The 23,069-nt window shown below is 37.8% G+C and overlaps 1 protein-coding gene across 3 annotated transcripts in view; it reads left to right on the top strand.

The window, feature by feature from the left end:
* Window positions 1–23,069, top strand: part of CRACR2A (calcium release activated channel regulator 2A) — a 58,855-nt gene that overhangs the window by 6,804 nt on the left and 28,982 nt on the right. For all 3 annotated transcript variants that reach the window (XR_012578974.1, XR_012578973.1, XM_074534914.1), the window contains exons 2-8: window positions 2,809–3,049; window positions 5,254–5,365; window positions 7,532–7,700; window positions 9,220–9,366; window positions 14,785–14,875; window positions 17,421–17,516; window positions 22,299–22,486. Coding sequence is in view for 1 of the 3 variants with exons in the window: in XM_074534914.1 (XP_074391015.1) it covers window positions 2,882–3,049; window positions 5,254–5,365; window positions 7,532–7,700; window positions 9,220–9,366; window positions 14,785–14,875; window positions 17,421–17,516; window positions 22,299–22,486 (971 nt within the window). In the remaining 2 variants the exon portion in view is untranslated. The remainder of the gene's footprint in view (window positions 1–2,808; window positions 3,050–5,253; window positions 5,366–7,531; window positions 7,701–9,219; window positions 9,367–14,784; window positions 14,876–17,420; window positions 17,517–22,298; window positions 22,487–23,069) is intronic.

Genomic DNA, 23,069 nt, shown 5'->3' with positions numbered 1-23,069 from the left:
ATCATGACTTGTGAAATCTGTGGCTCAACATTGTTCTGCACCTCTAGAGTTTGGTGATTTGCAGTAGACCTGACGGGAAATGATGGAAATGCCTTTTGGAATATTAACAGTGACCTCCCTTTTGCAGAGCCATCCAAAATTTCCCTCATGATTAATGGACAGAAACCTCGTGAATCACACATCCTTGTTTAGTATTTGGAGCTGTGCTTGTTTGCATCAGGTCATGATATTACTTATTTTGCATAGTGAAGTGTGTTTGTAGCTGAAAGAATGGAAATCAAAGGTCTTAATGGAATTGATTTTATAAGCCATTCATTTTCTAAAGGAGATGCATGAGTGAATGGAACTACCTATGTTATTTGAAACTGGCTTTGAGGTAATTAGTGAGTGCTGATTCAGTAATGTGGGACAAATTGCAGTTTTAATCTTTCATGTTATTACCAGCATTTGCAAAGTATCAGGACACTGTAGGAATTATGATGAACTCTATCAGCTTTAGAAGATGCCATAAGGATTAAGAATTTTTGCAGATACTCTAATTTAATTTTCTGCTGTATTGAAGACATGCTGTGTAGCAAGTTTTTCTGATGTGTATAAAAGGTGGGGCAACTTATAAGAAGGTGCGGCTCTCATGATGCATGTAATTTCATTTTGTGTATGGAAGTATTTAGAAAGCATGGTGATGTTTGCTGAATTGTACTGTTTGCTAACTGCAAACAACTTCATCAAAGTGTATATAGTGCCTTTTGTTCCACCATTTTTGATCTGGTTTTGTATTTCTGTTCTTTCACTTACAATAGGCTATTTATTCCTTGCATAGTTTCTCTTTTTTCCTAAGGAAGTCTGATGGACTGTGCAGAGGCAGACACTAGCAGCACTTACTCTCTTGATTAGCTCAGCCTGTTCCTGAAGTTGTGGCCTTCTGGAAATTGTTGAAATAAAAAATTTTTAAAAAAATCCCAAAAGTATTTTGAGTGTGGGTCAGATCTTGTCAAGACTGTCCTCAAGCTGTACTTGTCCCATTGATTTTTGGTGTTTTTACACGTGTTTTAAAGTTAGTATCATTGCTAAGCTGAAGCTGATGGTCTGGTTTGTTACGTCGTACACTGGTGTCAGCCAGAAGTGAGCTGGATTGAAGTAATGGAGGTTCAGGTGTGTAAAAGCAGTATGAAGGGAAAATTTTATCTAGGCTATTACACCAGTGTAGTTTGATTGTGGCTTTCCATCTGGTCCACTTGTGGATGGCTATATACAGTGAGAGCAAAGATTCATCTGGCTCAAATACTGTTTTTAAGACTGTTGGAAACGTCATGGAAGGATTTAAGAAACAGGGCAATTATAGAGCAATCTTTTCCTTTGTGTATCTTCCCAGCTACTGAATGTTGGTCAGACTTTCTGAGGTAGAAATTTTCCTCACAAGAGAAAGAGATTACAGCTGTTCAGGCAGCTCTAATAGGCAAAAATCCCCTTGTATGTGTGACCAGAATTCCCCATGACAGCCTTTTCTAGCCTTGTTAATTATGGATGCTCTGGCAGACTTTGGTGCCTCTTGGGGTGTGGAGTGTGGCTTGCCCCAGCAGAGAGGTCTTGGGGTTTATAAGGCACCACTGACAGCTGTACATTAAAATTCAAGGAAGATCCATTCTGAGGGAGGAGTTTCCTGGGGTGGCATGATACTGGGTGGTTTAGACATCTCTTGGCTTCCCTCTGAGTGTTTTTCCTTGTCCTTCTTGTAACACTGCACTAGGAAGATTCTGACAGGTTCTTTGGCCATATAGCCGAAGTTATTCCAGTTCTGGAAAGTATTTGAACAAGAGTCTTGGGATGATTAGAGTGATAAAAGAGCGGAGGGAGGGAAAGGAAAATTACCTGTGTTTGCAAATTTTTTCACATGATTTCAGAGGGGCTGAGTGATTTGCTCACCAAAATCTTAGTTTGGTTTGATGTCAATGGCCTATTTGCAGTAAATTTACACTTACATGCAGTGTGGGAAATCCAGCTGCCTGGCCCATGGGTATCAGAGAAATCACTTTGTCACGGGAAGCTGTGTGAGTTCTCTAAGATGAACACATCTTAGAACATGCTGTGTTCCAAGAGTGTCAGGTTTGAACTTAAGCCTAGAGTAAAACAGGCTGAGTTGCTTTATGTGATCAGAGCCTTTTCACTTTAAGAAACTGCATAGACAAGCCTAAGGTCTTGTTTCCTCATATTCTATCTTCATATCCATGCAGTACTGAGGTCTTTGCTCTGAAGTCAACGTAAGTTCCTTTTTTAAACAATTTTCACTGGCCTTTCTGTTGTTCCAGATTGTGCCAGTCATACTGGATCACAATCAGGCTATATTCTCATATAATAGTCAAATGCCTTAAAAAATTATTTGTTCTGTTAAAAATTTTGAGACAAATTTGTGTCTGCTTTAGGCAGACCTACTTAGATAAGAACTACAAATTCAAGACAAATATATGAAGTCAAGTTGTAGTGAGTTTACTCTTGCCTTTATTTGTATTTCTTGTGTTTTCTTGTTCATGTTGATCGATTGTCTATGTTTCTTGTCAAACTGGCTGATTTTGCTTTGAGACTCCATTTCAGAGCTAGTTTTGTCCAACCCTTCCCTCAGACTCCCCCTTCCTTGTTCATCATCCCATTTGCAATGTCTTTGGTGAAGCCATCAAGGGTAAGTGTCTTCAAAAAGCTTTTTCCTCTTCTAAGATTTGGTGGCTAATTAAAGAAATGGTTGCTAAGAGATTGTATTGAAAGCATCATTAAGAGGATCTGATTTGATTTTTTCCTTACTTTTTTCCCATGCAGAGGTTTCAGATCAGAATTTATGGGTAAATGGGATAGCAGCATCCCAGGATATTCCTGAGCTGAGACTGTAACCATGGACAGAATAAGAGGAGACTACACCAGTCCCGTGCAACCAGGAGATGCAGAGAGGAGCAGGACTGGAGAACAAGACCCAGAACTAACTGTGCTGGGAAAAGCACAAGAGTTCTTTCAGATTTGTGATCTGGAAGGCAAAGGCTTCGTCACTCGTCAAGACATGCAGGTAAAACACAATTGGTTATGTGAAATGCTCAGTGAGAGAAACTCCTAAAGCCCTTAATGAGTTGAGACTGATTAATTTAGAGTTAAAAATGTTAACACCCTCCTCATAACTTTAAAGAGATATGTGAGATTTAAAATAATATCTTTGAAGTCTTACATAATGCTTGCGTTTTTCCTCACTGACAAAGCAACAAAAAAGTAGAAAATCAAAGTAAATTAGGTTTAAAAAAAAGCCTCAGGACTTCAATTCTATTCTTGTTGAAAACATCGAAACACCATTAAATTCATTGCTTTGTGATTTGCCACAGTGTCAGGGGTGTATTTAGTCTGCCAATTCTATCCTTTTTTCAGCAAAATTGTGTAAATAAAGTCTTTCACTGTGGCTTCACTGTCAGTCAATGGTGAACTCTCAGCTGGATCACATATATATGTAGAAAGTACAGAGGAACAGTATTTTTAGCATTATTCAGTGTTGGCAGCAATCTTAGGAAATTTTGCTTAATTTGTTTGAGGGCCCAAAATCAGATTTGCTGAATATGCTGATGAGAAAAAGCAACTATATATAACAAAAGCTTTTGAAAATGTGATTGTGGCACATTGCAGAAGTGATAAGATGATTTGAGCCAGTATGTGGTAGAGAACAGAAATGTACTCATGCTTGACATGCAAAGCATAACTTGTGTTAATCCATTTCTACTTCAGTACTTACAGATGAAACAGAATTAGGGAGCAGGAGCAAAACAAATTCATCATGATCTATGACTAAAGAAAGCATCTATTAGAAAATTTAGAAACTTTCTCTGTCCTGAGAGACAAAAGTTGTCTGTATGTATGAAAACACAGTTGAAATAACTTTACCTATTTTGGAAAAGCAAAACCCTCCTAAATAAACTGCTCAGTTTGCTAGCTCTCAAGAACTTTCTTTGCAGTTGTGTGTTGCTGAGTTTTCTGATGACCTCTGTTAATTTTGCAAAGTTAAAAAAAGAGAGGAATGCAGATGTTGGCTCTGCTGTAGGCTTTGCCAGTCTGCATTATCTCACTGAAGTAACTGAATTCAAAAAGCCAAACATATTGCCAGTGGTAGTGTTTGGTAAATCCAAAGCCACAGAGAGTTTAATGGATTACAATTTTACACTCTTTCTGAAAACTGAAAGGCATAGATTTTATCTAATGGAAAACCACAATATTTATGTGTATGTATATGTATATAAAAAGTTTTAATACCTGTTTTTGCAAGAAATGTAAAATTGTTTGATTCTAGGTTTATGCTTAGAGTGCTGCTAAATTTATACTTCAGGTTCTAAAACAGATGCTGCAAAAATGCAGTAGAAATAGTGTTGCAAAGAACAAATAAAGTTCTATTTCATTCCTCTATTTCATCATGTTTGTTTACTATAACTGAAAACTCCATCTATATATGTAAGTGTATGTAAGTTCTTTAATATAGAAATAAAGGTGCTCAGGACATTTGAGATGGTGTTTATTTATACTTGATTTTATTTCCTGCATTTTTCATTATGTTTGCTCCCTTTAAGAAAAACAAAATTTAATGAAATAAATCAGTTTTTTCCTTAAAAGGTACTAAGTGTTGATCACTTCTGCATTGTGCTGTATTTGGTAGTTCTGTACTGCTTATAATTCCTGAAGCTTTGCTTCAGATATAGGATGCTAATGCTAAGCCTTTTAATCTTTAGGCTTGGGATAGAAGGCATAATTTCAACAGAGTGCAAAGTATCTGAAATATAATTAATCTTGATGGAACAAATCTTGCAGTGTTTTTTTCTCTTGTGTCTGTAACAGTTACTACACTAAAGATTTACTCCTCCTTGATTATATGATGTTGTTTATTGTGAGAGGATGTTAATAGCTGGATTTTTAAAAAAAAAATTCATTCCATTTCCAAATATCAAATGTACTCAACTTTCAAACCAACAAGGGGTTTTCTGAAATGGCAAGAAAGAAAATTCTACCTTAGACTTGAAACCACAGTTTCATCTCTTGGTCCTTGAGGTTATAATGAATAATGAGAGTTAGTGCTGTAAAATGTTTTGTTCTAAAGTACGTGGGAGGATTGGGTTCAGGTGTTGCTCTTAGCTGTTTGACCTCTGTCCTTGTATTTAGCTGTGCTATGGATGTTTTGTAGAACCCAGACTTCCTCTTATCCTGTAGTAATGGAGAAAGTTGCTGCATGTTTTGTCATTACAGAGACTGCATCCTGAGTTACCTCTTAGCCTGGAAGAACTTGAAAAAGTTTTTGTTACATTGGATGCTGATGGCAATGGCTCACTTACCCCAAAGGAGTTCATCACAGGATTCAGTGAGTTTTGGAAATATGTCTCTTCTTTTGAGCTTTATTCATGTTTTGTACTCTCCACATGAATCAAGAGGAACTTTGTCTCAACAGGACACTTAATACTTAAGGGTGCCAGACTGTTCCCTAAATGTAGCAGATATATGTAGCAGAGGAAGAAATGATCAAATTATATGAATAAGTAGACAAAGGCCTTCTGTGTCTTTCTCTCCTGTGTAAAATGACAAGCCATGACACAATATGAAAAAATGATGAAATCATCTGAATCACACATGTTTTAAGTTGTTGAGTAAATCTATGTACAATTTATTGAAGGTTTCCTTTGGGCAGGGGGGATGGGGAGTCTTGTGTGTTATTTCATATCAGGTAATAGGACGAGAAAGATAATTAAAATTATCTCTAATCTTAATGTAAGACAATGCTAGGAGTATGTTAACACTATTGTCCTTAGAGCTATGGGAATGCTTTCTACAATGAATTAATTCTTCAAGTGGTGTTAATTTATTTCAAAACAAAACAGGATGAGGCACTTGTTACTTCTGTAAGATGTGATCTGATAAGTTCTTTGTAACTGCTTGTTTTTCAACAGCACCCTTATTGTCATATTCTCTGTGTTTGTCACAGGATGGTTTTCTCCCCAGATGTGACATTCCAGATAAAATGACATTGTTAGTTAAACAGTGCTTGGTTGTTTGTGCAGAATCAATTTTGTACCTAATTTTAGCTCTGCTGGCTAAGTTTAAGCATTTTCTCTAGAAAAATGAATCTCATCTAGGTGTGAATTGTAGCAGCAAATCTTAATTTAGTTAATATCTACAGGTCCAACAAATGGACTTATGTTTTTGGTTTCATCAGTGGTTTGAAACCCTAATTCTCTTATGTCCCCCCTCTCCCATTGTAGAGGTAGATCAAGTATCTTCATAGGGTATGCTCTAATCTGAAAATTGACATATTAAAAAATGAAATAATATATGCTTTGCTTTTCATGAGTTAAATTAAGATTATTTCCATAAGCAGTCCCTGCATAACCAAAACTCTTTACTAAGGGAGGTTGTAAGTGGCTGCCATCTCAAGCAGCTCCAGATTCTGGGGATTCTTCCTGCTCAGGTGCAGGAGCCCAGTCCAGAGGCCCAGGTGGATGTGGCCACTGCTTTCCTGTTTTAAACACGTACCCCAAAGACACCCACACAGCACACACAGGACGTGGACCACACCACGTAAAGGATAAGGATAGACAGTTTGAAGCATGGTGCATCTTAACCTGCCACACAGCACTGACAGGTATTTTCCAGGCCAGCTAGTCCTACATTTGGCTAGGTGATGATGTTGGCATTCCTGGAAGCAGAAGCTGTAGTAGATAAAAGCTGCTTGAGCAGCCAGAGTAGTGTCTGGATAAAGCTCATGCTGCACCAATTACTCTCACCTGGGAGGGTCCTGTTTCTATTTCTCCAATGGTGGCAAATCTGAAATTTACTGCAACCCTTCTTTGCAACATACTCCATTCTGTTGCCAACATGCTCTGTTGGGTGCTATGAGAAAAAATGCAAGATGGAGTTAATAAAAACTAAACCACACCAGTGTTTCTGTTTCCTTGGATCGATAGAAATTTCTGTACTGGAACTTAGAATATAACAAAAAATCCTTAGCATAAAATCACAATATTCCCCCCCACCCCAACCCCCAAAAAAGTTGACTATTCATGTGATAATTTCCTCACCATACAGCTACTGTTGATAAAATGTAGCTTTCTGTATACAATTTATATAGGAATTGAATGTGTGTCTTTGGTCATGTGCTAAAAAGAATGTTAAATTTTATTTAATATACATTTTATCAGTACTGATATTTTAGATCCCTAATCTATTTGAACCTACCAAGAAACAAACCCACAACATTTATGAAGAGTTGTTACTCTTTATGTTCAATTTATGTCCTTTTATGCTTTGCATGGAGGTGGAGATACAAATTTTTTTTATTGTTTGTGAATTTTGAGGTGGATGATTTACTGAAGGTTAGACATTAAATGGGGCACAAAGCCAGCCATAGAACTCAGGGATCCTCTTGGGATGCCCCAAACTTTTGTTTATTTACCATAAAATTTGAGTTTTAGTATGACATTGCTTCTTATAGTAATTTCTGAAAATGCTAATGTGTGTAATTTCTAATTCTTAGGCCAATTTCTTTTGGAGCAGATTGCTTTGAAAAATGACATGGTGCAACCATCAGAAGGAGAAACAGCCTGCCCAGTTAGATACGAAGAGACCATGACTGGTGATGAGGATGAAGAATTCCAGTTCTCAAATCTCATGGATCGGCTTGGAGCTGCAAAGGTTTTGGATGAGTGAGTTCTCACAGCAATCATCAGTTGTATGACCCTTTATGATTCACCTCTGGGTTTGATTTAAATGGAATCCAAGATGAATGGCAAGAACAAAATCTGCTAAAAACCACAGAGTTTCTTTAAAACACTAATTTTCTTGCTGTCATGATAAAATGCTGTTTGACCAAATTTCTAAAAACAAAACTGTTGTACTCCAGGCACATGAAACGTGTCTTTCTGCCATGTGATCTGAACATAGATAATTACAAGCATGTAATCCACAGATGTCACTGATTTTCAATCAATGCGTGTTGACTGCTATTTTTGGCAAGGGCTACATTTGAAGTGCACCATAAGTAGGGAATTTTTCTCCATTTTTTCTGCTTTTTCTCCTCTTCCTGCCTAATTGCATATTGTGATTGCTCTGGTAATGCTACTTCTTCCAAGGCTAGGATAGATCCCTCTGAAAAATGGAGCATAGAACCTGCTCAAAGAGCTTTGTATGTGACGGCCTCACATTCATTGGTCAATCACAATGAATACCGTAGAACAAAAAAAAAAAAAAAAGCCAAACAAAACCTTGGGCAAAAATGGGAGAGCATCTGGACAAGTGGTGCAAATATTTAAGAAATACATCCGTGATTCTTACTATGGAACAAAAGCACTCGTCTGTCCTTGTCTTCCCTTGACTGCCTATTCCAGGGAACAGTTCATTGTCAGCCATCCTGAAAGCCTTTCATTATGAAGAGATATTTATCACCCATTTTTTCTATCCTTACTCTTATTTTGTCCTTTAAATACAGCCCTCTTTGCTGGCTAGGTTCAGGATTGCAATGCTCATGAAACAAAGTGAGTCAGGAAGATACAAAGTGGTTCAGGAGAATATTGGCAAAGTATTAGAAACCCATTATAATTCACAATAGAGCTGTCAGTGTCTGCTGAACAGATTTGGAAACACAACATTATCTTGGTAAATCTTTAAATCAAAATTTCAAGATGTTTTGTTCTGCTTTTTGTAGCAGAATCACCATGGAAGAAAAATGTATTGAAAATGAAAGAATGCGGTAGAAATGCAATTTGTTAATATATCTATGTTACTTAGGAGTCTGAATCTCATTCATTTCTTATGAGGGAGGGATTTTGTTAGCTTTTCCACTGCCCTCTCCCCTCTATATATGTGGAAACTTCTTTAATTCTAATAGAAATGATGGCAGGGCGTACTGTATCTCGTCACCTTTCTTACCCATTCCTGTTTAGGTGGAGTGTCTGGCAAGGCACCCACTAAACAAGCAGTTCCTGTGCTATTCTGCAGTCAGGAATGGCCAGATGTTACAATGTAATTTTTTTAATAAATTCGATCTCCATAATTTCCCACCCCCTCATCCTTCTCAAATCTGGCACAGTTTAGGTTGTTTTTAATAAGTTTTGTGTTCTGACTAGTGTTGCCCTGAAGCCTCCATCTACTAAGGGTGCTAAGGACATTTACTGCAGCCTGGGAAATGTTCTCTCTTAATGAATCCTTTATGATGTTTTCTTTCAGTGAGACTGATGTGAAGCAACTTTGGTTGCAGCTAAAAAAAGAAGAACCTCATTTACTTTCCAATTTTGAAGAGTTCTTGGTCAGAATTTTTTCCCAGCTCCAAGAAGCAGATAATGAGAAGAATGAATTGGAATGTGCTCTAAAAAAGTTAGTACTTCTCTTTGTTAGACTGCTTGTGTAGTTTGAGATATTTCACCTGCTATTTGAACTTCTGAAATAAACAAGGTATTTCAGCGGAGACTGAAGGACAAGACTTCACATAATGTAAAATTTCCTATAATGTGAAATTTTATCAAGCATTAAGACTATGGGTAGAACCATTCATATGGCAGAACTGAATCAAATTAGCTTTTCTCTTCTGGTTAAGATTTTATTGACTGAAATTCTTTTGCAGATATCTGTTATTGCATTGAGGTTTTAAGACAATATTGAGTGATTCCAATCTAGTTAGTCAGTTTGATTCCAGAGGAAAGTCGTATTTAACAGTAAATCTGGCAAATTGTCTGTGTGCTTTGCAAGCATTGCGTGCAGAAAAGCTATAAACCTGGATTAACTGGCCAGAGACATAAGAAGTTTAAGATGTTAGAGCAGCACAAAAAAGCACTGATACTAGTGAAAATGTAAGCTAACAAATATATATAAAGCAAAGCTATGAAATATAGTAAATAACATATGTATGTTTTATATGTAAAGCATATAAAATGTAAACAAATACATAAAATACACATACAAAAATATGTATAAGTAAAAATTAACAGATCATTTTTTTGTATGTAGTTACCTAGAGAGAGAAAAGTTATGATGCTAATTCTTAACAAAATGCAAAACTGTGAGTGTAGTTGAAGTTCCACTGTATTTTTATTTTAAAGTGTTACTTCTGAATTTCAGATTCTTACAGACTGAGCAATAAAGGCAAATATATTGATGAAATTTTACTTCATTTGTTCAGCACTCTCCTGACTATTCTGAGAATGTGACAAGGCCTATGAAGAAGGAAAAGACCTAAAAATGTATGATCATTAATGACAATTGGTTTATATTGGTAGTAGCATTTTCAGCTAAGTCTCTGTGTGTGGTTTTAGCCTTCAGGCAGCTGGAAACAGCATACAGAGAGTTTTGCTGTTGATTTTAGACTAGAGCTTGTTAACTACCATGTGTGGTGAGAGGTTTGTTCTGTGAGGGTTTTCTGGGTTTTTTTGATGAATGTTTTCATGGGAGCTGAATGAATAAATGTGTCTCTTTAATAGCTCTGATCAGTGCAGAGGTGTACAGAGAGTACATTAGCATTATCTTTTCTGGCTGATGTGAAATATCTACCTTGAAAGTGCGTTGGATTTTCATGCCTTTGTAGTAGACACGTTTTAGCTAATTTCTTCTTTTTGTTGCTCCTGATAACACTGCTGAATTCAGCACACTGATTGTTGTTTTGTTTGTAGTCGATTGCTGGAAGGAATCAGAGTAGTAATGTAACAGTGGGGATAAATAACCTGTTTCTTTTAAACTATGTATGAATCACAACAAAGCTCAAGACAGCACCCTAGAAGGGAGAAGATTAATTTTTTTTAATACCTACATTCTTACTAGCACTAAGATGCATGTATCTGAGAGACTGGCCAGGATTTACTGTGGGGTCACAGAATAGAAGGGATGCTGGGTTTTGAGGACCTATAATGTCTACTGGGCTCTTCTTGATTGGTGACAATAATATTCTTTGGAAATTGAATATGAATTTGATCTTTTGTCTTCCTGAGTCTTTCCTTCCTGACTCACCTCTGTGAGTCATTAGGCAATAAGGCAGTCTGCTCTCTGCCTTTTGTCTCATTTCCTGGGTGTAGGCTGTGCTTTTGTCTTCAATTGTTCCTTTTTCTTCTATCCTGGATGCCCTCAGAAGTTCATGTGCTGGGATCTTTATGCCATAAAAATCTATGCTCTTCACCCGTGATGTTCTTCTCTACATTTTGTTTGCCTTTTTTTCTGGGCCTTTCACATGTACATATTTTCATTCTTGAACCTGAGTTCCATGGTTTGAGACATCCAGGAGTTTCATCCTGTTCTGGTTCAATAGATCCAGTAGGTTGCTGCTATTCCTGTTTGTAGGTCCAGGCAGCAGTGAGGATGAGCATATATTCTCAATACACAAAGATGCAAATATAGCACACCTGGGGGACTGTGCAGGTTAATACTGATGTTACTAGAGAGAGAGAAAAAAACCCAAAACCAAACGGGTTTTAAATCTAAGCCAAATGTGGTTTTGTGGGTACCATATTTGTTTGCCAGGGGAGGTTAGTTCTCCTTGATTTTTGGTATTTGTGTTTCATTTTAAGGGCTAGTTTGAAATTAGATGGCTTCTTAAACATAGCAGTGTTTTTTAAAATAATAGGGTGATGTATCGAGCACAAAAAAAAAGAGATTAATGTTAGGAAGAGAAAATAAAATAGCAGAGAGCTTCCCAAAATCAGCCAAAAGAGCCCAGTAAACTGCTTGGCACTAGCAGGGAGGGTACTGGGCATGTGGCAAAGCATGTTTTTGCCACTGCATGGACTCTTAGTGCACCCATATCCTGAGCACGCTGTGGGAAGTTCTCGTCTCTGCAACACAGGAAGAGTGTAGTGGGATGGGGAAAAGTGCAGGGAATGGCATCTCAGTGGTTAAAGGAATAGAGCAGCTATTCTGAGAGAGCTATTTTTAAAAGGTCGTATCTCTTGAATGAGGAGGCAAAGGCTGGAGTGGAATATGACAGACCTTGTTATTCTTCAAATCCCTGGCAGTAGAACCAAGGGGCTTTTAATAAGACTGATAGGAAGTAAGCCTAAAAGAGATGAGAAAGAACTTTTTCTCCTAATAGCAGATAAAATCTTCAACTGCCATTAGCTCTGTCTGCTGCTGTGCTTTTGCATTTGAAGGACAAACCTAATAAAAAAGTAGACTGTTTCAAACAAGAGTTCTAAACAGGCAAGATAAACAAAAGGTAAAAGGTAAAGGGGAAGGGAAATATGAACTGACTTCTCACTTAGCATGGGATAGTGTCAGAATCCATCTTTGTGGAAAATGAGGAGAATCTCTCAGCATCTCAGGAGATTAGTTCACACTGTGCACAAATCACTGTATTTTTTAAGGAGAAAGAACCATTATGACAAACTGCACAGACAACAGTTAGGAAATCAAAACAATTCACATTGCAGCTACATGTATGGGCAGAAATTAAACCCTTGCAAGTGTGTTGATCCTGAACCTGTCATCTGAACTTAGTGAACTCACGTTACATTTCATCTGCTTTCATCCCTATCTGTTTATTCCACAGTGTTACTGAAAGGAGAGACTAAATTATCAAATATGGCTGAAATTATAAAATTACGTGTTAAGTAAAACTTGAAGGGGTAATCTAAGGGAATAGAAAAACGTGTTGTATTTTTCACATAAAAATAATATATCCTTATCACATAAAAATGATATATCCTTATCAATTCAGTTTTTTTTTTTCTTCTGAATATATCTGGGGAATATTTGCCAGCTAATTTTTTTTCTTCTGCTTGTTAGTTATTTTACTTATAATTGTTCGACTTTTGATTACGAGGGGGTATTATTTTCCCCTTCTGTTTAATTTGATCAGAGGTAAGAATGGAATCCATGAATGGAATGCTTGCAGGGTATTCAGCCTGCAGAAATGGCATGTGCTTATGTGCCAGAGCAACTGAAAATATTCCTACACTCAGTAGTGCTTTCAGGATGTAGTCGTCATGGTGCTGCCATATCCTTTGCTTCCAAACACATTAGAGGGAAAAAAATACCTAAATCAGCAAGCTAAAACACAGGACTAAAGTTATTCTCCCTGTCATACAGAAGCTCAGGAAATCTTTATGATTCCCATGGAAACACTGACTGCTGTGCAGTGTGTTCTGCCTCTGCAAAGTTACAGGGCTTTTCAGTAGTCAGTCTAGTGCTGGTCAAAGTGACATTTTACTGCTTGAATACAGTAGGTGTATGGTCCTAGCATCTCTGCCATGCCTTTCTAACTAGTTATTTCTCTAGGGATTTGTGTAATTTGCTTCCATTGATGAATGATAATTTAAGAAATGAGCATTTTCTTAGTTTCAAGAAAATTATTTGAGATCAGAACATGACACATTTTTACAGTGTAAGGGGACCAAAGCAACTAAGGGGCTTCTTGATTGTCTGGCACTCTATTTGAAATGTTGCAGTTACATGGCAAAGGCCCTTTTGGGGCCTGCTTTTGTCACCTAGTCAGAGTTTAAGAAAATCTTAAGTAACAGCCATTGTTTTACTCCAATTCTTGTAGCTTAACAGTTGTGTATTGCTTCTGTAAATCCTGGGAAAATGTCTCACTTTTTTTACCTGTGACTGAAAAAGCAAGGTGGCAGTGTCAGGTGTTCTGCTGTTGAAAGGGGGAAAGACAGACTTGTTTCTGGCTTTACTCACTCTTCTTAGATTAGGTGAAGTTTTTGAATTTTCTTTAAAATTAGCTTTGTTTTAAATTGGAAGAGAACCAGGCCTTCAATGAGGGAAAACATGGAATATGTGCCACATTGGGCAAAAAAAAAAAAGTAGATACAAAATAAATATTGGGGTTTTTTTCTGCTGCATGTTCCTTGTCTTGCTGATGTGAATGCCCTTGAAGATTTATTTGTGACAGATGCATTATGCAGATTGCTCAAGGAACAGCTATTGCAGGAAGAATATGAGGCAATATACAGTACTGTCAGATAAAGTTCCTAATAATCACTCTAAAAAATTATTCTAGGATGTCTCCTGAGTTTGATACAAAGATATTTTTGCTTTTCAGTGTCCAGATAGTGAGCATAGAATAGAATAGTAGCAGAACAAAGCAGATATCTTGTTCCCTGTCAACAGTTAAATTTTTTCTGTCCAAGCTAAACATTTGCTCCATGTCATCCTTCATGGATCAAACTGCAGTGGTATTTTAATTGCAATATTCCACTGGAAAAAAGTGAACTTTGTAGGTTCTTCTTTTTTCTTCCTACAGTTGCATACACTTGTGCACAGCATATTTATTTCTGTTCCTTGTCTGGGCTTTTCAAATTTGTTTCAGCAGAGCAGTTAGAGAGGCAGTAAGGCTGCTTTCAAGAAGGTCTTTCAAGAATTCTGTTCTAGCTAATGTGTCTTAGATAGAAGTACCTCATTCAGTACCCTTGAATGGGCAACAATGCAGTCTAGGAATAGAAAACAGGAAATTGCCATGAAAATAGTTTTAACGGTCAAATTTAGGTTCTGATATGTTGGTATTGTCATTAGGAAACTCTCTTCCGTTTACCCAAGATCTAGTAGTCATTAAAATTGAATAATGAACAGCTGCTTTTTATTGAAACATCAGCTTTATATTAGCTTTTGAGCTACTGAAGCTTTACTTCCATGAGAAAAAAAAAAAATCTGTGAGCATTGCTGCACAAAAATTTCTATTTCCTTGACATCAGAACATTCTTTGGAGTTTTGTGTAAAGGCAGAGATGTGGAACTTAGCTGGTAATGTGGGCCATAACTTGAAGTAATGCTGCAAAGACCCACTCAGTGTATTTTTATCTCTTATTAGGAAAATTGCTGCTTATGATGAAGAAATTCAACATCTCTATGAGGAAATGGAACAGCAAATCAAAAAGGAGAAAGAACAGTTTCTCTTGAAAGTGAGTGTCTCTGTTATAGTGGCCATGGATTCTGCTCCCCCTTTCAGTGGTTTTAAACTCATTCTGGGTGTGAAATTAAAGCCCACAAAATGTATTTCACAACAGAGGAAGAAAAAATTTTTTTCCTCACAGCTACTTTTTGTGCTGCAGCTTCAAACTTTTGGTCTCTGCAGCTGCAGGCTAAGTGACTTGTTGGATGAAGGAGCTGTGATGTCCTGTGCTCAGTGGCTGGCATACAGCACAGCTGGCATGCTTTTGAAAGTCACTTGAACTACAAATATTGTACTGTTGGTGCTACTCTAGGTCCAGCTTCTGGTCACAATCAGGAAAAACACTCTGTGAGGTTGTTCAGAGCAGCACTAATCCTGTTGAATTCTGCAGTCTCTGATTTTTGGGAGGGATAACAATAAGAGATGAATCAAGTGATGGTAATTTGTGGAACAACCACAGGTTATTTACAAAATAAACACAGGACAGAATCTTTGGTGACTGCCATGGTGCTTCCAAAACACCTGAAGATTAATTCCCTTTTCTTGGGAAGTTGTCTTTAAATCTCCTCTACTGTGTCTGTAGTCTTTTCTTTGGATTTTTCTTTCCTGCTTTTTCTTGTAAAATTAGGAAAGTACCAAGGACTCCCGGCATGCTCCAGTAAAGAATCACCCTAGAATCTTGTAGGTGGGAAGGTGATGCCTTACTTCCTAGCTGGGTCAGGATGCTCAGGAACATGGCAAATTACTTTTTGAGTATTAAAATATTGGAGGTTCCACAGCTGCTCTGGGTGCCCCGGGACAGTCAATCATGAGCTACTGGCTCATCCCTTTTTGTTGTCTTGGCATCAGTCATTTAAATGAAACAAATACATGGTTTAAGCAATACGTGATAGAAATAGTTGCCAAAATAGTGGTTATTGCCTCCATTCTCAATCAAGTATGTATAAATATATCTAGACAATATAATCAAATATATCTCAAGCTTCCTTTTGTGATGCAAATACATCAAGTATTTTTTGTTCCCTGGCAACCAAAATAAAATAAAAGAAAAAGAAAGAGAAAAAGGAAAAAAAAAGTGCCTTATCAGCTGTCTAAGGAGTCATTCCTTTCACTTGCCTTACTGGGTAGCAAACCTGACTCAAATTTTCAAGTTTTTTTCCATTCCAAGCTGAGAGCAGTTTTTAGTGGTGGATAAGAGGAAACCTTTAAATAAAGTTTGTATACCAGCTGAAGGATAAAAAGTACTTGCAACTTTGCCTGACAGCACTTTTGTGGAACAAATAGTTTATGTGCTCTTAATAGTCCACAACTCAAGTGATACTGAAAAGCCCCAAACAACAAAGACTTTTCCGTAAGCAATGATTGTTGGGTGTCCTAATTAGTTATATATTTGAGGTTAAGCCATTTCTTTTAGGCTTTTTCATGAAAGCTTCCCACTCAAGCTATTTACAGTTTAGTCAGCAGTCGCACTAAGGGCTGCCAGACACTCATGAAGTATTGTTTCTTTGCATGACTAATTTGAGATCTGGGGAGATCTGACTGTTAAATTCTTTCTCTAATGCAAAGTCTTACAAAGACTTTTCAGCCTGGGGAGATGCATTGATGCCATATAAAGGGGAAATTATGGTGGCTTGAATGAAGAGCAGCTATTGAAGAATACATTTAAAGAAATTGTAAAGATGCAAAAAAGTACAAATTGTAGCTATTTACAATACTTAATACCCTGCTGACTGAATGTTACACAAAAGGGGCAGTTAGTTTGTTTTTTCACTTGCATATATATTCTTCCCCAGAAAGAACCAGTTGTCATGCATTTCATTACCCCATTACATGTACTGCTTTAGGGAAAACACTTGTAACAACGACTGCTGCCATGAGGGAATTTTTATTTTTGTTTAGAAGCATTTTCCTGGGGACCTGAGAGAGTAGAAGCCTGTTTTTGGAGAAACAGGACAAATTCTCAGCTGATACAAACTGCTGGAATCTGATTTTACTCAGGAGAGGGCTGACAATTTTTTTCGGCTGAGGAGTGTCAGGAATAATCCCAAATGTGACTGGGAGTTCCCAGTGACTGCAGGATACTTAGATAGTGCACAGGTTCATATAATTGCTAAGTGAAAGGCAGAGCTTGAAGCCCCAGTTGCTTGTTCATACCAGTGGAACATCTGTGAAAAATTGTTGTTAGTGACGGATTCGTGGAGTTTCTGTTTCTTTCACATCAGACTGAGTTGCTGTGGCTGGAAATGAGAGGATACATTCTGGCTGCATTGATCTAGACTGGCTCAGCTCCTCAGCCTCCTGCCTGGGATGTTTGCCTCCACTTTCTAGACTCAATACCTACTCATGTGCAATCAGCACATTCTGTACCAACCATAGCCATGGGAGCTGCTGGACTACAGCAGTTTAGAGATTCATGAGTGATACCACCCCTAAACTGAGTACTACCTGTGTTTTGTGATAGTCACTGGGGAAAACTTAATCACTGACTCGTTATTTCTCCTCCTATGATGCAATTGTGCTGTTCTGTTAATCCATTTCCTCTTGGAATTTTGCAGGACACAGAGAGGTTTCAGTCCCAAAGCCAAGAGCTGGAACGCAAGCTGCTGTCAAAAGAACAAGAACTGGAACAGCTGGTTCAAAAACAGAAAAGGGTACTAACTGATATCCTTTGGAGTTAAGAAATAGATGGCTCTTATTTGCTCATATGATTTTCTTTAGGTACTATTTTAGGTTCCAAAACTGCAAGTTGGTGTGATGTGGTTGTGCCAAATTGTGACCTTCTGTTGTTTTTGTGTCATGTGCTTAGGAAAAATGTTAACCTCTATTTCTAAAGTAGTTTTCCTTTTGTGTGACAAAATGGAGAATAAAATAATGCTTTGTATGTTGTCCCCAGGTACTAGCTCAATTTTTTTGAAAATGTAGCATAATTCCACTGCCCTCAGTCTTCTAGGAGCTGGCTTAACACCCAGTTTAAGAGCAGAGAACAATGATTTGGCTCTTCTAGTGCACACCTCTGCTCAAAGCCTGTACCAGCCACTCATTTACTTGTTTTGGACTGATTCAGCACTATGAACTCAAAATGCTCCCTCCTGAACAACTTGCTCCTGATATATCTCTGTGATAACAGTTTTATAGCAGTGCATGTTTCCCTTGCATTGGTAACAGCTTGTCAAGTTCCCATAATAAAATCTGAGGTGTTTTGCTTCTAAAATGCATGGCCTGCTTGGGGGAGCAGAGAACTTGCTGTAAAGTGGCTCCAAGGTCATTGCAGTAAAGACTAGCAATAGAGAAAGGCGGTAGCACTGAAATTTAAAGGGCTGAAATGGAGTGCTGTAAACACAATTCCCTCTGTAGAATATGAATTTGTGGTCAAAAAGAAGAAAGTTTTTCACAATGAGAACCATCAGCCGTTGCAATAAACTTCCTGGGGAAATGGTGGATTCCCCAACATTGAACACTAAAGATTTAGCTGGGCAGGATGCTGGGTCATCTTGGCTAAACTGTATTTTTACCAAAGAAGGTTGGGACAGATGAACCTTGAGTTACCCTTCCAAGCCGGTACTCTGTTATTCTGTGAAGTTTACCTGATAAGAATGCAGGACTGAACTAAAAGTCTATTCCACAGTTGAAATCAACTGCCTGATGTTAATTACCTTTGTCCAGTACCACTGTGAATCAGAATATATGTGGTTTTATGCAGGCTCTTTACCACATTGCAGCACTATAGTGGAATAATCTATACTTTGAAGATATCTGTGGGAGCATACAGATCAGGCATTTTTAGTCTGAAACTAACTGAGAAAGTATAAGAAATGACTTATTCTAATTTTCTAATGAATATGTTTAATATTTCCTTTGTTTGTTTGTTTTTGCTTTAAAGCTCTGTTTAAACTTGATTGTCAACCAGTAATTCTCTAAAAATTTTTTTTTCGAGTATGTGTTTTCTAAATTTGATATAAAACCCACAGAAGCTATTCAAAGGCTTTCACTCAATTTTAAGCCTAGTATAATCAATCAATATAGGGAACAATACCAGGAAGTCTTATCTTATGATTGTTGTCTACATTGCCATTGTCTAATATTGTCTATCCTGGAGAACATAAAACAATGTCTGTGCTATTTTTATTAGTATTGGCTTTTTATCTGGTTTTATGTTTCCATTTCTATTTACTGCATTGCTTATTATGAATAATATTGCCATGTTTGGGGTTTTTTTTATTTGTAATTTCTAGTATTTAGTATTTCCCCTCTCCATTATGAATTTGCATGAATCACAGCAAGGGTGCTTTTGAAAGACAGGCTCTTTATACACCATAAAGATGAAACTATCCCATTTTGGTTTTATGGAAAGGAAGCTGTGTTGGATGAATGGAATTCACTATTTCTAATGCTGAGATGACATGATTTCATTCAGATAATTGATGAAAACTGAAACTTCTGTCATTCAACCAGCTGATTGGCCCATTGTTAATCTGATATGGAGCATTTGATGGTTTTTTTTTCCTGATATACCAACCTAGCCTATTATCTGAGTACTTTACTCAGTGTAGTTAGAGGCACTGTTTTCTACATATATTTTTCTGATTTCTAATGATCCTCTCTGAAAGTGACTCTCATCTTTACCCAGATCTGTTTTTATAGTACCATGTCCCCACTCATTTTCTGGTGTTGCTTTTCATTCCCTGAGATACCCATGTGTGGTGTCTAATGTTTGCCTTATCCAGAGGTCTCTTTCACTTTTGCCTCCTCCTCTGGCATGGAAATATACTTTGATAATTAAATCTCTTCTTGCAGACAGTGAAGGTAGCTTGATTTAGTTGCAACTTCTCTGATTGGTTGTATGAGAGAACCTCTTGGCCCACAACACAAAGGGAGCAACACAAATGCTTTTTTCCAAACTTCATTAATAAGACTCTTTTTTTTAAAATTTGAAATACAGTGTAGTTGTTTTTGTGTTGGAAATCATTAACAAAAATATGAAAGGGAGCTTTCAAACCAAATGAGATCTGTGTTGTTTCTCTGACATAGCCAGAGGGGTTTTCCCTTATGAGGGTTGTCTGGCTGGCACTGTTCCTCAAGGGATGTCATTTGGAACATCTCAGGAGGAGGCAATGGGGACAGAGGATATCCAGCATAACCTCTAGGGCACAGACTGTTGTGTGAGAGAAGAAAGCAGGTGTAGGCCAGGTGAAACGCAGGGGAGTTACTGGACTTCTCACATAAAATGATGGGTTCTGTGCTGATGGCAACCACTGAAGAGCACGATCTTGGAATTGGGAATGAGATGCATGAAAACATGGATCAGTACCACTCAAGTGCTTATAACTGCCTTATGGCACTGTATAAATTTTGCATCTTTCACATGCTACTGAAATAAATAGGGAGAAAAAAGAATATAAAACTGCAGAAAGGATGCTGAGCTAAGAACAAGGGACTGCATGGTGGGTTCTCAATGTATGTGTCTTCTGGGGACACCGATAAATGTCCTCAGCAACAGCTCATTTGCATTTGATAATTCCAGATCTTTATTCAACTTAAATTTGATTTTCCTCTCATCTTTGTCAAAAAAAGAGAATATGCACCATCAACTACTGTGTCTGTGCTTGACCTGTGGAATGGGTTAATTCTCTCTGCTACTTAGGTTTTCTTAAACATGTCTATGGGCCATGAATCTTTTCCCCAGCAGTTTCCATCTACCAGATGAACATAGAAGCCAATTTGCAGCTCCAATAAGCAGCTAGAAGCTATAGGATCTATGCCATTCTACCACCAGCTGTGCCTTCCCCTAGTGAGTTATTTCTCTGTATTGTGAGTTGTTCAGATGAGGGCTTTAAAGGTAGTGTTTGGTATTTCTCAAAGGATTGTACCTTCAAAGGGTAAAGTAGAAGAAGGGAGCTTTGTATTGCTGTGAAACAATCCTTTCTCCTCTTGTTATGTTCTGGGTTTTACACATTATATTATTGTTTTTCTGACAAGAGCGAGCACCAGGTTTTATAGCAAGTATTTCTAACATCAGTATAGATGATTCTGGGAGCTGATGTTGGCTACCATTGCAGTTACATTTCCTGAACAGTCTCTGTGTAAGTTTTCAGATGGCCATACTGTTCTCTGAGTGGGGTTTTTGTCTGCAGCTCTTTGCTCCCTAAATTTTTGAAAGTTCATCTTTGTGTAGTCACTTTTTGCTTCTCCCGAAGCCACTCCTCTGGATGAGTCTTGTCTGAAGTACCTGAAGCAGCTGATCTTTTACTTAGAATAGGTAACTTTGTTCTGTCAAGGAGTGGAAGCAATATTCAGAATCTGACGTAATCTATCCATGTAAGCCAACCTTGCTGAGCAGTAATCTAATGCCCCGCCAGTGTTCCATGGGAAATGTGAGCCTGCTGAGGCTACAGTTCAGCAAATGCAATAAGCTGCTGCTGCTGCTAAGTGCTCCCACTCTACATGTGTTCCTGACTTCCCACAGTCCAGGCTAGAAAGTATTTTCTGTGCTTATTTTTAACCTGGACCTCGTTCAAATTCAAGACCACAACAACAGCAGTGTTCTAGGGTAGGAACTGACTGGAAGAGCTGGATGAGGACAGATTTTGGTTGGGTGAGCTCTGCTTGTTGGGATGGGCAAAATGAGAGTTCAAACATTGTTATGTCTCAGATCTAGAAGATTGAAATGGTATTGTAATGCTCCAAGGATGTTTTACAGTCCTTAAAATGAATACAGAAAAAAGAAAAAAAAAACAAGCCAAAACAAAATAAAGCTTTTGTATTTTAAGGTCAGCAATGCTTTCCCTAATATGAAGTTTTGCTGTGCTGTCTAAATGTGCTCAGTTATCCGGGGAGAAGCAGATAGAACTTCTTTATGTACCAGAAGCCACTCTTGTCTATTGTTGCTTGTTTTACAGGGAGGTTGTATCTTTCCTTTGATGTACATTGGAGAGGGAGTATAAAACTGAATAAAAAGGCTCTAATTCACACTTCTTGGCAGATCTGTCTGAGGTGGCAAAAAGGTCACTGCTTGTTCATATTGCTGGGGATGGGAAAGTTTATCAGCTATCAGATTTAAATCTAGCAGTTTTTAGGTAGATCTCTGAATCACTCTGTGTAGACCTGGTCTTTGTGGAAAATGGTCTAAAACAGCAGTTGTGAATATCAGCTTAATGCTGCTAATCTGCTCTGTAGCACCTTTTTTATGCTTTGTAGTGGTGTGTTTTTGAGCTGGATAAAATTCAGTTATAGAATGGAATAGCTTTGTTTTTGTGTAACATAATTATGTCTCTACAAAGATCAGTGGAGGAGCACCATATGTATTTTATTCATTCTTTGGCTTTGATAGAAATAGCTCCCTGCTCAGCTAACCTCTAAGACCCAAACTGAAATCCTCAAAACCAAGATGCCTCAATCAGCTGTAATGCTTTCTTTTCTCTTTTCTTCCACCCCAGTTAGAGCATCAGTGTACACAACTCCTCAGTGGCAAAGAAGAAACCAAAGTAGAGAACACCAAGCTGAAGCTGACTAACCAGGAGCTGCTGAGAGAGCTGGAGAGAACATCCCATGAGCTAAGCCTGGCTCAACAGCAGCTACAGGTGCTTCAGGAGGAGGCATCAAGGCTCCATGAGGAGAAGGAAATGTAAGTGTCCAGCTGCAGCAGTTCTTGTGCACTTGCTTGGTGTGCCAGTAAGCCCCCTCAGGGTACCCAGTGCTGTCAAAAGCAGAAACCACTTGTAAAGCTGAGTGCAGTTCTAGCTGCTTTCCCCCAAGTAATTCAGCATGTTTTCTGCAGCATATCTGGCTTCTATGGAATCTTATGCTAATTTTGTGTTCAAAATGTCAGTGTTCTCCCCACTGCCATTGGTTGAGGATATTTGGAATTAAAAATTGAATTAAAAATCCATGTAGTGTCTTAGTTTAGAGATACCAGTGGAATTTCTTATGGAAATGCCTTACAATTGTGGCACATGATGCTTCATTCTACTCAAAGCTGAATCTATCTGAAACTTGCTTCTCAGAATACACTCTGACTGAGATACCTAGGATCTTCTTTTTTTTCCTTCATCAAAAGTAAGCCTAGTAAGGACAGCAAGATAAAATTTAGCTTATCTCAATTCCCACAATGGCAATTCAGAACCATAATTTTGGGGCTTCCAGTTCAAATGTTGAAAGTTTCAGATTCTGACTCCAAATTACAAAAAAAAAATCAAGAAAAAATGTTT

The sequence above is a fragment of the Zonotrichia albicollis genome, chromosome 2, assembly GCF_047830755.1.
Source record: "Zonotrichia albicollis isolate bZonAlb1 chromosome 2, bZonAlb1.hap1, whole genome shotgun sequence".
Lineage (NCBI taxonomy): Eukaryota > Metazoa > Chordata > Aves > Passeriformes > Passerellidae > Zonotrichia > Zonotrichia albicollis.
This window is presented reverse-complemented; position numbering and strand designations above follow the sequence as displayed.